Source organism: Prenolepis imparis, unplaced genomic scaffold (genome assembly GCF_030444845.1).
Source record: "Prenolepis imparis isolate NDT839.2.m4 unplaced genomic scaffold, iyPreImpa1.0 SCAF_16, whole genome shotgun sequence".
NCBI classification, from domain to species: domain Eukaryota; kingdom Metazoa; phylum Arthropoda; class Insecta; order Hymenoptera; family Formicidae; genus Prenolepis; species Prenolepis imparis.
This window is the reverse complement of record NW_028141174.1, coordinates 1185016-1199430: the sequence shown is the minus strand read 5'-3', so window position 1 is coordinate 1199430 and position 14415 is coordinate 1185016. Positions and strand designations below refer to the sequence as shown.

General features: G+C 33.6%; 1 protein-coding gene across 1 annotated transcript; it reads right to left on the bottom strand.

The window, feature by feature from the left end:
- Nucleotides 1-7055: 7055 nt before the first annotated feature.
- LOC145946465 (protein GVQW3-like) lies at nucleotides 7056-7445 on the bottom strand. Its single transcript, XM_083056079.1, has one exon. The coding sequence runs from the start codon at nucleotides 7443-7445 to the stop codon at nucleotides 7056-7058; it is 390 nt and encodes a 129-aa protein (XP_082912205.1).
- Between the last annotated feature and the right edge of the window lie 6970 nt (nucleotides 7446-14415).

Here is a 14415-nt window from a genome sequence, read left to right as displayed (position 1 = left end):
CACCGCCACCTCGCAACCACCACCTCACGCACCGCCTCGTACCACAAGTGGTGATACATGGGTCGATCGTCATGGAATATCATATCGACCCATGTGTTTCGATCATCATGGCGCTGCTTTATATATTTTATGTATAAGTATATGTATAAGTATATGTATATAATATTTTAAATTTTAAATTCACACACACACACACAAACATTTTGTAAAATACACACACACACACACAAACATTTTGTAAAATATACACACACACACAGTTATAAATAAAAATTACTTTAAATATTAAAAAAAAAAATGTATTTATTTTAGAATAAGTCCTCTCCCCTTCCTCCTATTAAAATCTTATTAATTAAAATTACTGTAAATATTATTAAAAAAAATTCTCTCTAGCGTCCGCCTCTCGCGCTCTCGTTCGCTGCATCAGCTCTCGCGCTCTCCTTCGCGTCATCTCGCTACCTCTCGTCATCTCGCGCTATCTCTCTCACTCTTGCATATACGCCTCGCTGCAACACCTCGCGCTCTCAATCGCCGCATCATCATCTCGCTACCTAACCATCTCGCACTATCTCTCTCGCTCTTGCATATACGCCTCGCTTGCGTCATCTCTCTCGCGTGCGCCTCGCGCTCTCCTTCGCGTTCCTCTCTCCCCGCAGACCCCTCACCAACAAAGCTTCATGCGGTCTTTCGCGAACGCCTCCCCCTCCCCGCGGACCCCTCGCGGACCCGTCACCTAAAATCGCGGACGCTCCCCTCCCCGCGGACCCCTCCCGGATCATAAAATCGCGGACGCTCCCCTCCCCGCGGACCCCTCGCGGACCATAACCTCGCGGACGCCTCCCCCTCCCCGCGGACCCTAAAATCGCAGACGCTTCCCCCTCCCCGCGGCCCCCTCGCGGACCCTAACCTCGCGGACGCCTCCCCCTCCCCGCGGACCCCTCGCGGACCCGGTACCAAAATCGCGGACGCTTCCCCCTCCCCGCGGACGCCTCCCCCTCCCCGCGTGACGTCATTCCCCCTCCCCGCGTGACGTCATTCCCCGCGCCAAGGGTTCCCCTCGCCCCTCACCCCCCCTCATTGCCCCATGGGTTAGAACCGGCCTAGTATCACTACTCACATTTATATTTTATCATAAATTTTATTTAGTATATTTCGTCCAGGGTCGGAAACCTTTAGTAAGGATATATGGAATCGTTATTAAATTCTGTTTTGTGCGTGACTTTTAGAAAGCGCCGTGTGCAGCCGTACAACAGAAAAATGATTTTTGACGTAACCAGATTTTTTAGTGATCTGGGGTGCAGTTTCTTAAGTATAAGGGTGTCTTCGGATAAGTGTATCAAAATATTATATTCTCTGCTGTATTATACTGTACTATTCTACACATATATATATGTATATATACTGGGTGTCTCACTTTAACTTTCACGCTTAAAAATCTCGAAACCACAGCAATTTCGGGAAAAATGTTTCAGACAAAAGTTGCAGGGTTAAAAGGGGGCTATTTAGTGGCGGTAACAGATTGGTCATTCGAGGTCATTTTCAAGGTCATTTGAAGGTCAAGTCCAATTTTTTAAATAGAAACCCATACTTTTTATTGCAGATTCTGATTCTCCGTCGAAAAGTAAGTAACTTTTGTCCGAAACATTTTTTTTAAAAACGCCCTCCTTATTCCGAAAACTCAGATTCAATTTTTCGCGGACCAATGATAATAACTCGTTTTATAACAGACACTGAAGTTTTTTTTTTTTTTAGTATTTTACTGTTTACCGTCAGCATTAGCGTTACCCAGTGTGCACCACGTGGAGGTTGCTGATCGGATTTGCACACACCCTGTGGCCCTGAAAAAGGCCGATTGCTCCGCTTTATACTAATCCATGAGATGTTCAAAATGTCCAAAGATTGAATCTGAGTTTTCGGAATAAGGAGGGCGTTTTTAAAAAAAATGTTTCGGACAAAAGTTACTTACTTTTCGACGGAGAATCAGAATCTGCAATAAAAAGTATGGATTTCTATTTAAAAAATTGGACTTGACCTTCAAATGACCTTGAAAATGGCCTCGAATGACCAATCTGTTACAGCCACTGAATAGCCCCCTTTCAACCCTGCAACTTTTGTCTGAAACATTTTTCTCGAAATTGCTGTGGTTTCGAGATATTCAAGCGTGAAAGTTAAGTATATATACAGGGTGTCCGGTAATTCGCACCCCACCCGTCAGGAACAGGTAGAGTGGGTTAAACCGAGTAAAAAAGTTCTTTACCGTTTTGCGATATTCTCAATAATAAGAGAGAAATTAATTAATAAAGATCGGCAAATACAAGCGCGCGGCGAGGAGAGACGGCCCACTGTGGCGTAGTCACTAGGCGCGCCGGACGATAAGAGACAGCGTAATGTTACCATTGCTAAGCGCACGACGGAGCGTTGGCAGAAGCGCTTTACAAATGACAATGGACAAAAAATACGTATAAACGATTAAATAATAATTAATAAAAATAATTTTAAAATTTTTTTTGACATTTTCTCTCTCTCTCTCTCTCTCTCTTGTGCACGCACAGAATTTATCTTAGAATTTACCCTGAAAGTCTTTGGTAATCGTGGAACAATTTGATAAGGAAAGATTTTTATGAAAATTTCTCTGATCAATATTTATCACAATAAAAAATAATATCTATCACAATAAAATATTAAATATGTTTAATTTTACTAAAAGTATAGTAAAATTTACTAAAATATGATAATAAAAGTATAGTAAAATTAATGAAACATATTTTATATTTCATTGTGATAGATATTATTACTTTTTTATATATTGTATATTGTATTTTGTTAATCATATGCATTTTTAAGGTTTGCTCCAGGAACGATCCAAACTTCAATCATCTTTCTGAATTTTTAGAAAAAATGTTTTAGACAAAAGTTATAATATTTAAATATGCGCATTTAACGGCAGTATGAATTTGATCAAGGATGCCATTGCCAAGGTAAGGGCAAGGTCATCTTGAATTTTTTAAAATAGAATTATTATATTTTATTACACAATAAGTCAATTCCTCGTAATATTCTGTATAAAAAGATATAAGGGTAGATCAAAAAGTGAAGAGGAATCAATTGATGTGAAGAAACACATAATTATTTTTAAGAAAAAATATGTAAAATAATAATTAGATACTTAAAAAGTCGCTAGTAAAATTTTAAAATAGGAAGTTTTGACAAAATTGAATTTATGTTATGTTTATTTAAATATGTTGTAACTATATTATGGAAAAGTTGACGTTATCGTTAATTTGGCAGCACCTCCACTAATGAAGTATGTAAAAAATCTCTAACTTTTGACATATCAAACCGTCTCACACTTATGATTTAAAACTGTATTGTTTCAGTATTACACTTGATAAGGACCACATCCATATGGTCGAAACGTTGTGTGTTTTTTAAATAAATATAATTTTGGCTAGTTGGGTCGACTTTACTTCGTTCCTATTAAAAAATATGTAGCTGCTAGTTTGACCATTTTATCCTTGTATCTTTTTATACAAAATATTGCGAGGAATCGATTTATATAAAACAATTATGGTAATTCCACTTAAAAAATTCAACATGACCTTGTCTTTATCTTAGCAACGCCATTTATGGTCGAACTTGTATTACCGTTAAGCGCGCCTATTTAAATATTATAACTTTTGTCTGAAATTTTTTTTAATGCATTATGAGATATTTGACGATATCTAGACTTTTGGTCCACCCTGTATATAATAAACAATACATTTAAACAATCAATTATCAAAATATTAATGCTTTTCTTGATAATATGCGAGGATTTGCCCTTTTAATTACTTACTCTTATTCGTCATCAATCTCTGACAGCTTATTCGTTAACATAGTTATGTCCTTTTGAATTTGTGTCTCAAACATAGTGATTAATTTCTGCTTTTTTTCTAATTTCTTTTCGATTGCCAATCGCAAGATGGTCAATTTCATGTTAATATCCTATAAGTATAAAAATTAATTAACTGCATTAGTAAAACGATTTATAAATTATTTTTTGTTTTTGAATGTAGATTATTTTTCTTAACGTCACCATTAATATCAATAATGGCATAACAGATTTTGACTAGTTCCACAAGTCTACTTTTTCCGCTAGATATCTTAATTTTAAATAGCGACATCTCTTCTTTCTCAAAAAAAAGGACACATTTCGTACCCTAATCTTTTCTCCAAAATTGGATCTTTATCCAGGATCTCTACGTTAATAAACTCTAATTAAACTCATGATTTTGCTGTGAATCGTTATTACTAATTGTGTTATGTTTTCTGTTTATGTAGCTAAGGTATTCAATTATTCTGATCTTAAAAAATGTACAGTTTTGTTCACATACGAAGTGTAGCATTTGTTAGACGAGATTTTATATTTTTTACTACGTTTTTATGAAATTCATGGGGTAAATTAAATCTTTATGTACTTTGATAAAGCTATTGAGCTAAATTTATTCTCATTATATTTTTGTATAATAATTCTCAAATCGCATTTGAATGATTGGAGACAACAGGAACGTAAAAGATGTTAAAAAGAAGCTTGTTTTTTCATGTTTATGTCTATATTATAACCAAAAAAAAACTTTTTTTTAAAAAAAGGTAAAAAAAGGGCGCCAAGTTCACGTGTCATGTGAAAAGTGTTATACAAAAAGTGTTTTTAAATTATTGTAAAAAAACATAATATTTATAAAAAAAAAATGATATCAAAAAATTGCGCCAAATAAATAAAAATTTGTTTTATAAAAAAAGAATTTGTCTTATTATTGTGTAAATATTAAAAAAAAACTACTCAGCTAAATATAAATGTGTATTAATTTTGCAGATTATTATCTGATCTAAAATATAAAATTTATCACAGAATTACTATTGTATTTTTAAGAATGATGTTATCATCTGCATAATCAAAACGATTTAGACCCGGCATTGAAAGGATTAAAATAACGAACAAAAACTTGGCGTGCCCGGGTCGGGGCACTAAAATGACATAAATTTCCTAATAAGATTGTTTAAAAATAAATCTATAAAATTTATTTTTAAATTAATAAGTAAGATTTCAGTTTTGTGTTTAAAAATATTTCACGTTGAATGATATAATTATGCTATTCATCTTTTATAATTTTACATTTTAAACTTTAGTTGGTGTAAGCTTGAAATATATTCTTAAAATAAATTTTATAATTTTAATTAATTTGTTAATATTTTACATATTATGCTATATTATGCTAAGACAATGTATTTTTGATTAATTTTAAATATATATTTTATTTAAATACAGATAATTATTTATTGTAATAAAGTTTTAATATAAATTTTATTTATATTTGATTTAATTAATATATATGCAGATTACTTAAAGATAATTTTATTTATTATACACATAAATTTGTTAATGCATATTACAATTTATTGCATGTCAAATTTAATTTTTAATGCCCCGACCCGGACACGCCAAGTTTTTGTTCGTTATTTTAATCCTTTCAATGCCGGGTCTAAATCGTTTTGATTATGCAGATGATAACATCATTCTTAAAAATACAATAGTAATTCTGTGATAAATTTTATATTTCAGATCAGATAATAATCTGCAAAATTAATACACATTTATATTTAGCTGAGTAGTTTTTTTTTAATATTTAAAATAATAATTATTTCGCGTCTGGGCCTAATTCATGGCGCTATTTACTAACATCCACTATAAGGCAAATGAAAAATATAGGATCGAAAGGGTCTGAATAGCTTAGTGGTAAGAGCAGTCGCCCGGCAAGCGAAAGACGCGGGTTCAATTCCCGCTTCAGCGACTTTTCGGACTAATATTTTTCTCGCCTATTTTCCCGTTGTAAGTTCGAGGATTATTAATTGATGGAACTTAGTAATCTCAAACCAAGAGATACAGTTCCGAAAAATTAGAATTAATTTTCATGCTTGGCTCTATTGGCCGAATTTAAAAAAAAATCATATTTATTTATTAAAATAATAAGACAAATTCTTTTTTTATAAAACAAATTTTTATTTATTTGGCGCAATTTTTTGATATCATTATTTTTTTTTAGAAATATGTTTTTTTACAATAATTTAAAAACACTGTTTTTGTATAACACTTTTGACATGACACGTGAACTTGGCGCCCTTTTTTTACCTTTTTTTAAAAAAAGTTTTTTTTTGTTATATCAGTCCTTTTTGTAGTATATATTTATTCAAACATCTTAAAATAAAAAATCAAAGAACTAAATAAAAATATAAATAAAATAAAAATTAAGCAAAATTGACAAAAGAGACATATTCAAAAAAGAAAGTTTATATAAATTACAATTAAAATAATAAATTAATTATAACAATTAACAATATTTCAAAAGATGTTAAATACTAAATATAAATGTATTAAAATTTTCTCGACACTTATTTTGCATGTAATAGAAAAATTTTTAATCTTTCTTTTTAATTTTAAATTTGAAATACAACAAAATCAAAAATATAAATATATTGTTAATCGAAAAAGTAATAGAGAAATAGATTCGTAAATATATTCTTACATATGTTTACTAACAAATCTACATCAAACTTTTTTAAATATGTAACGAACTTGAAATGTTGATTATATTTCCAGCAAGTAAATACAACAAAACCAAAAATATAAATATATTGTTAATCAAAAAAGTAATAGAGAAATAGATTTGTAAATATATTCTTATATACGAGGGTGGTTTGAAAAGTCTGTGCAAAAATGAAAACTACTTAATTTTTCGGTATAAACTTTTTTTATTTTTCAACGTAGTCTACTTTTAGGCTTATACACTTCGTCCAACGCTGCTCCAGTTTGTTGATCCCTTCCAAATAATAAGATTGGTCCAACTCTGCAAAATAGGCATTCGTTTTCGCAATCACCTCCTCGTTTGAATAAAATCTCTTTCCCCCCCGCCATTTCTTCATATTGGGGAACAAGTAGTAGTCCGAGGGAGCCAAATCTGGAGAATAGGGGGGATGCGGAACGAGTTGGAACCTTAATTCCATCAATTTTGCGGCTACAACTACAGATGAGTGAGCTGATGCGTTGTCGTGATGGAAAAGGACTTTTTCATGCCCAAATGTTGATGCAAAATATTATGTACCCGTTCACTCGAGATGCCCACAGCACTAGTGCTAGCAATCTCGCACACCTTCACTCTTCTATCATCCATCATCATATCATGGATTTTATCAATGATTTCTGGAGTAGTGACCTCAATAGGGCGTCCAGAACGTTCAGCGTCACTTGTGCTCATATGGCCACTCCGAAAATTTTGAAACCACTTATAAACTGTTCTAATCGAAGGTGCAGATTCACCATAATGTTTATCAAGCTTCTCCTTAGTCTTCTGAGGCGATTTGCCTTTCATAAAGTAATGTTTTATCAACACACGAAATTCTCTTTCATCCATTTTTTGGAAATCACTCGACTTTCTCGATTCAAACGAACGCCAAACACAGAGAAATAGACCGATCTGGCTGAAACTTGGTGTGTATTCTTCCAAGAGATGCTACTAACTAAAAATAACCCCGATACGCACCAGTGGTGCCATCTCTCTAACTTTGCACGGACTTTTCAAACCACCCTCGTATGTTTACTAACAAATCTACATCAAACTTTTTTAAATATGTAATGAACTTGAAATGTTGATTATATTTCCAGCAAGTAAAATTATTGCAAAATTTGAAATCGGTCGATTATTATTGATGATATTTGATAGTAATTTTATTTTATACTTAACAATTAAAAGAAATTATATTCTGCAATAGTTCTATATATCTAAATATCTGACATTTATTTAAATATGTATACTAGGGTGGTCTTTATATGGGTTTTTTCAGAATTTTAATGTTGGATAGTTGTAAATCGGCTTTAAATGTGAAAAAAAAAATCTCTAATTTTTTCAGATTTTTATTTTGAGCCCTGAGTCTCCCTGTTGGCACGTAATTTTCTTTTTCATTTAAAAAATATTTATTTAAGTTAGTTCTAGTCTAAAATAGCAACATTTTATGAAATACGTTTCATTGCCGTGAAAATAGTAAAACATCGTATATGAGGTATTTCACTCGAGTTGTGTGTGTTATACTACACACAAATCGAGTGAAAAAATTTAAATTATTATTTTACGGAGTAATCAATATATCGATTAATTTAATATTTTCCATTGATTTTTTTTTGTTGAAGATATAATTTTTTTTTGTATTCTTTTTTAATACAGCTTATTTTCTTGTATTGGTAGTCCTGATGATACATTGGGCTTTTGTTTTAGGTATTTCACGTGCAAACAGGGAGACTCAGGGCTGAAAATAAAAATCTGAAAAAATTAGAGAATCATTTTTTCTACATTTGGAGCTGATTTATGACCATCCAACATAATCTTCCATTTAACGACCACCCTAATGTATACAGTCAGTCGTCAACGAAAAGAAAAAGCTGTACCTTAAAATTGAACATATTTCGTGTACACATAAATCGCGAAACGATTCTCTAAAATATTGTTAATACCGACAAACTTCGAAATAATGTACACGACTCTATTTGAATCTACATAATCGCTATTTACTATGCAATGATCATTATTACATCGAAATATACAAAATTACGTAAGACCAGTATGTTAAAAAATAATATAACACAAAGGAAATATTAGCACTGCATATCATAATATCTGTTTGTGAAATTTTAATCAAAATTGTTTGATTTTGTAAAAGATCTTTCGACTCACCAACGTGTTCCTGTCTGAACCTATGTGTCAAATCAAAGAAACTGTCAAAACTGATAACCTAACGACGATTCATGGAGCGACATCAACGCTGTCTTGCAATGAATGCTCGAAGTGTACATTTTCTGGTACATGCGCATTGAGAAGGTCGACGACGACGACCAAACTTGATCAATTTTTTATAAAAAGCAAACTTACATTATAATATCTCCGTTTATAAAGCATATAGAGAAAAAATAAAGGCACTTTTATTATATAATTTAAACTCAATCTATCGATTGAGCGTAGTAAGAACTCGATCGCTTCAGCCGTTATTGCGTATCAGAAATATGTGATACTCTCAACTGTCCGACTCGCGTATAATACACACGGCATGCTTTGCAGTCGCTACACAAAGCTACGCTTATTAAACTTGGCGTGAGACACTACCGTGTCTCTTGATTAACTACTAGCTTTTAAGACCGCGCTACGCGCGAAAATACTTCAAAATTATTATTTATTTTTTACAATACACGGAAAAAATATGTTATGTATCCCCGGTGTTGCGGGGGAGCGTAGGACTCCCACCCATTAAAAATCCTCTCTGTACACAAAATCCAAATTTCGGCAAAATTTCGCTATACGAAAAAATTAAAAAAAGTCAATCTATTAATAAATAAATGCTCTGATTTCTGAAAAATTGTGTGTGTTTGTGTGATAGTCTATTCATGTTCATTCACGATTGTGATAGTCTATTCATGTCTACTCACGCCACAACTAAGAGGTGATTTTTAATAAATGTGTGTGCGTGTGTTTGTGTATGTTCATGTGTGTTTATATGTGTTTGTGCGTGTTCAGGTGTGTTTGTGTGTATTTGTATGTGTTCGGGTGTGTTCGGATGTTTTCGGATGTTTTCGGATGTGTTCGGGTATGGTCGGGTGTGTTCGGGTGTATTCGGATGTGTTCGGATGCATATGCATCTGTTTGTGTGTGTGTGTGTGTGTGTGTGTGTGTGTGTGTATGTGCGTGTGTGTGTGTTTGTGCGTGGGTGGGTGGGAGTGTAAAACTAAAAAAACCCACGTAGTAGCCATCCCCGAAAAATTTGCAACACTTTGGTAACAATTTCGAGAAAATCGGTCCATAAATGTGGAAGTAGTTTGCGGTCAGACAGACAGACAGACGGACCGTACTTATATACTAGCGTTTCGGACCGCGCGAAGCGCGGTCCTCAAAGCCTGTATAAAACCTGCTTTAGCAGAGAAAATTAGTTGTTCTGTCTGTTTGACCGCGAATTAGTTGTACATTTATTTATTGATTTTCGTGAAACACACACACACACACAGGTACCACAATGTTTTTAATGTTACGGAGATGGATGTGTTTTTTTTTTTTAATTTTTACATCTTCACCCATTCATCCATGCACCCACCTACGCACTTTTGCAAATTTTTAGGTGATGGCTTCTATGTGGTTTTTTTTTAAGTTTTACACCTTTACCCACTCACCCACGCACTCATACATTTATTGACCGATTTGCTATAAATCGGTACCTAAATTTTGCAAATTTTTCGGGGATGACGACGATGGTGGTTTTTTTAAATTTTACAAAGTTTTACACCCTCACTCATCCACCTACGCACTCACCCACGTACTCACACATTATTGACCGATTTTCACGAAATTAGTACCAAAATTTCGCAAATTTTTAGAGGATGGCGACGATGGAGGTTATTTTAAGTTTTACACCTCCACCCACCCACCCACCCACCCACCCATGCACTTACACATACATATCATAAACTTTATTAAAGAAAATTTAAAAAACCACCATCGTCGCCATCCCCGAAAAATTTGCGAAATTTTGGTACCAATTTCGTGAAAATCGGTCCATAAATGCGCATGCGCGTGGGTGGATGCGTGGGTGGGATAAAAATTAAAAAAAAACCCACACAGCAGCCACCGCCGAAAAATTTGCGAAATTTTGGTACCAATTTCGTGAGAATCGATCCACAAATGTGGAAGTAGTTCGCGGTCAGACAAGCAGACGGACGGCACTTATATATAGAGAAGATAAAGATAAAGCTGAATTCTCTTGTTATTTTTTGCGACAAAAGATTTTAATCATTCATGAATTATTTTGAAAAAATAAATAAAAAATAGCTACTATCAAGTAAAATATTAATAAAAACCTTAAAGTTTTTTTTGATGAAATCTTGGGTGAAAAAAAAGGGGAAAGAAAAAAAGCTCTGTCTGTTTGACCGATGATTGTGTCTCTTTTCTCTGAAATAAAGATATATCTGTCGGAAAAAGTAGACTTGTGAAATCAATCAAATTCTATTATATTGTTGATAATAATGGTGACGTCGAGATAATCATTCGTCGACAAAAAATGACTTTTTGTCAGGTTCGGAGATCTAAATAATCATTTCTGGCACATTTCTTAGCACTGATTACGAATCCAGCCATAAAAATTGCGCATCACGTCAAGTTTTCAAGATATTCTAATCTAAAAATGCGGAAATGAACATTTTTTACACTTTTCCGTAAAGTATAAATTTTAATTTGGGATACAAATGGCTACGATAACTCAAAATAAAGCTTAAGACTTGTAGTTAAATAAATAATAAAAATAAAGCTCTAGACTTGTAGTTTACGTAAAAAAATATGAAAGAGATCGAACCTTTAAAGAGTTTATCAGAAAAAAATTAGATCATAAAACTGAAAACATCATTCTTCGCGCTTTTCTTTATACCAATACAAAATCTCAGAGGTTCGCTAAAACCAGTAAAATGGTTCACTTTTTTAATAAAAATTATATTTAAAATTATTCTTATAAAAAGTATGTAAAGGTTTCTTAAATCACTGATAATAAAATAGAATCAAATCATATAGAATCAGAATTTTTAAATTCAAAATGGGTCCAATGTAGTAGATTAAAAATTAAAAATCTCATTTCACATTCATTATTATTAGTAATTCAAAAAACCTTTACATACTAATTTTTGTGAAAAAAGTAAGCCACTTTACTGGCTTTACTGGCCACTTTATTGGCTTACCGAACCTTTGAAGATTCTTCCGTATTGGTCCTTTCTGAAAAAAGGCATGTTAACTGACAAGGGGACACTACATCCAGTACATCGAGAATCTGGATGCCAATTTTTTTTGGTGATTTTAGAGGCCAAAAAAGATATACGTGTCTTGGCGTTTTGTCGAATGCTCCATAGTTTTCGAGTTTAATTTAAAAAAAAAAAAAAAAAAAAAAAAAACGAAAAGTGCAGCAGCGATTTAAGAGCCGTCCCGTTAGTAAGTTCACCAACCAGCCCGAGGTGGGTCGGTGAATAAGGGCCACCGCACAAACTTTTCCGCAACGCATTACGTTATGTTAAGTACTGACTTGAAACTTTAACTCGTACGTAATCTTAAACTTTAGTCAACGCACAAAGAAAATCGTAACGTAATTACGGTTTTACGGTTACGATTTTCTTTGTGCGTTGACTAAAGTTTAAGATTACGTATGAAAGTTTCAAGTCAGTACTTAACATAACGTAACGCGTTACGGAAAAGCTTGTGCGGTGGCCCTTATTCATCGACCCACCGCGGGCTGGTTGGTGAACTTACTAATGGGACGGCTCTTAAATCGCCGCTGCACTTTTCGAATTTTTTTTTTTTTTTTTTTCATTAAACTCGAAAACTATGGAGCACTCGACAAAACGCCAAGACATGTATATCTTTTTTAGGCCTCTAGAATCACCAAAAAAATTGGCATCCAGATTCTCGATGTACTGGATGTAGTGTCCCCTTGTGAGTGAACTTCGTTTTTTGAAGCCTCTTTTCCGCGATGCTGATTGGTTCTCTGTCGATTCGCGTTGTGTGTTATATTCGTAGCATTATCGAAAGGCTGTCATCGCGAGGGTTAGCAGTTAGCAGTTTGACAGTTAGTCCAAAATAAAATTAAATAAAATAATAATGTTTTAAATAATATGTGATAATACTTTAAGCTTAATTAATATTTTTGACATTCGCGTTGTGTGTTATATTCGTAGCATCGAAAGGCTGTCATCGCGAGGGTTAGCAGTTAGCAGGTTGATAGTTAATCCAAAATAAAATAAAATAAAATAATAATGTTTTAAATAATATGTTATTATACTTTAAACTTGATTAATATTTTTGACATTCGCGTTGTGTGTTATATTCGTAGCATCGAAAGGCTGTCATCGCGAGGGTTAGCAGTTAGCAGTTTGATAGTTAATCCAAAATAAAATTAAATAAAATAATAATATTTTTAATAATATGTTATATTTTAAACTTGATTATTATTTTGGCGGAAAAGAGGCAAAAATACTTGCGAGAATCGACTTAATATGTTTTTTTTAGAAAAAGACTATTAGAATAACACAAGCGCGCGTTCCTCGATTTTATATAAAAAAGAATGCTGTTTTTATATAAAGCTTGTTTAAACTTTGTTAATATTTTTTGATAGAAATCAGATGATTAAAGCATTACATTGCTAATTAAATTTTAAAATAAAAATATGTTATAAAAATTAAAATAATAATGTGATTCTTAAATCGGCCAATAGAGCCAAGCACGAAAATTAATTCTAATTTTTTGGAACGGTATCTCTTGGTTTGAGATTACTAAGTTCCATCAATTAACAATCCTCGAGCTTACAACGGGAAAATAGGCGAGAAAAATATTGGTCCGAAAAGTCGCTGAAGCGGGAATTGAACCCGCGTCTTTCGCTTGCCGGGCGACTGCTCTTACCACTAAGCTATTCAGACCCTTTCGATCCTATATTTTTCATTTGCCTTATAGTGGATGTTAGTAAATAGCGCCATGAATTAGGCCCAGACGCGAATATAAATTAAGAGATACCGTTTCAAAAAATTAGAATTAATTTTCGTGCTTGGCTCTATTGGCCGATTTAAGAATCACATTCAGTTATTTAGTAAATACTGAGAGCCGATAAAAATATTTCTTAATTTATATTCGCGTCTGGGCCTAATTCATGGCGCTATTTACTAACATCCGCTATAAGGCAAATGAAAAATATAGGATCGAAAGGATCTGAATAGCTTAGTGGTAAGAGCAGTCGCAAGCGAAGGACGCGGGTTCAATTCCCGCTTCAGCGACTTTTCGGACCAATATTTTTCTCGCCTATTTTCCCGTTGTAAGCTCGAGGATTGTTAATTGATGGAACTTAGTAATCTCAAACCAAGAGATACCGTTCCAAAGAATTAGAATTAATTTTCGTGCTTGGCTCTTGTTCGAGAACGCGCGTCGTGAAGATAGGATGCGCTGGATAGATAAGTCACCGTTTTTTTTGTATATAAAGACTTTTAATTAATTGACATACACTAATTAACAAAAGTGAACACGCACAATATTAATACAAAACTTGAATACTTTTCAGAGCGATAAATCAAAGAGAAAACGTAATAATGATAAGCGGAGGTCGTCAACGAATTTGCGGTTTTTCAATAATTAGCGGAGATGCGATATGCGGTTTGACTGCGATATGCTGAGATAAGGCCCTTAGAATTTTGTCGGCGCTCCCTTTATTGTCTCGGTGCGGGAGCCCGTCACGTCACCACGCGCCAATCAATTTTCAACAAATTTAAAGTTGTTGAGGTGACGCAAGGGCGTCTGGCGCCATTGGCTGCCGCGTAATCCGCGCTGA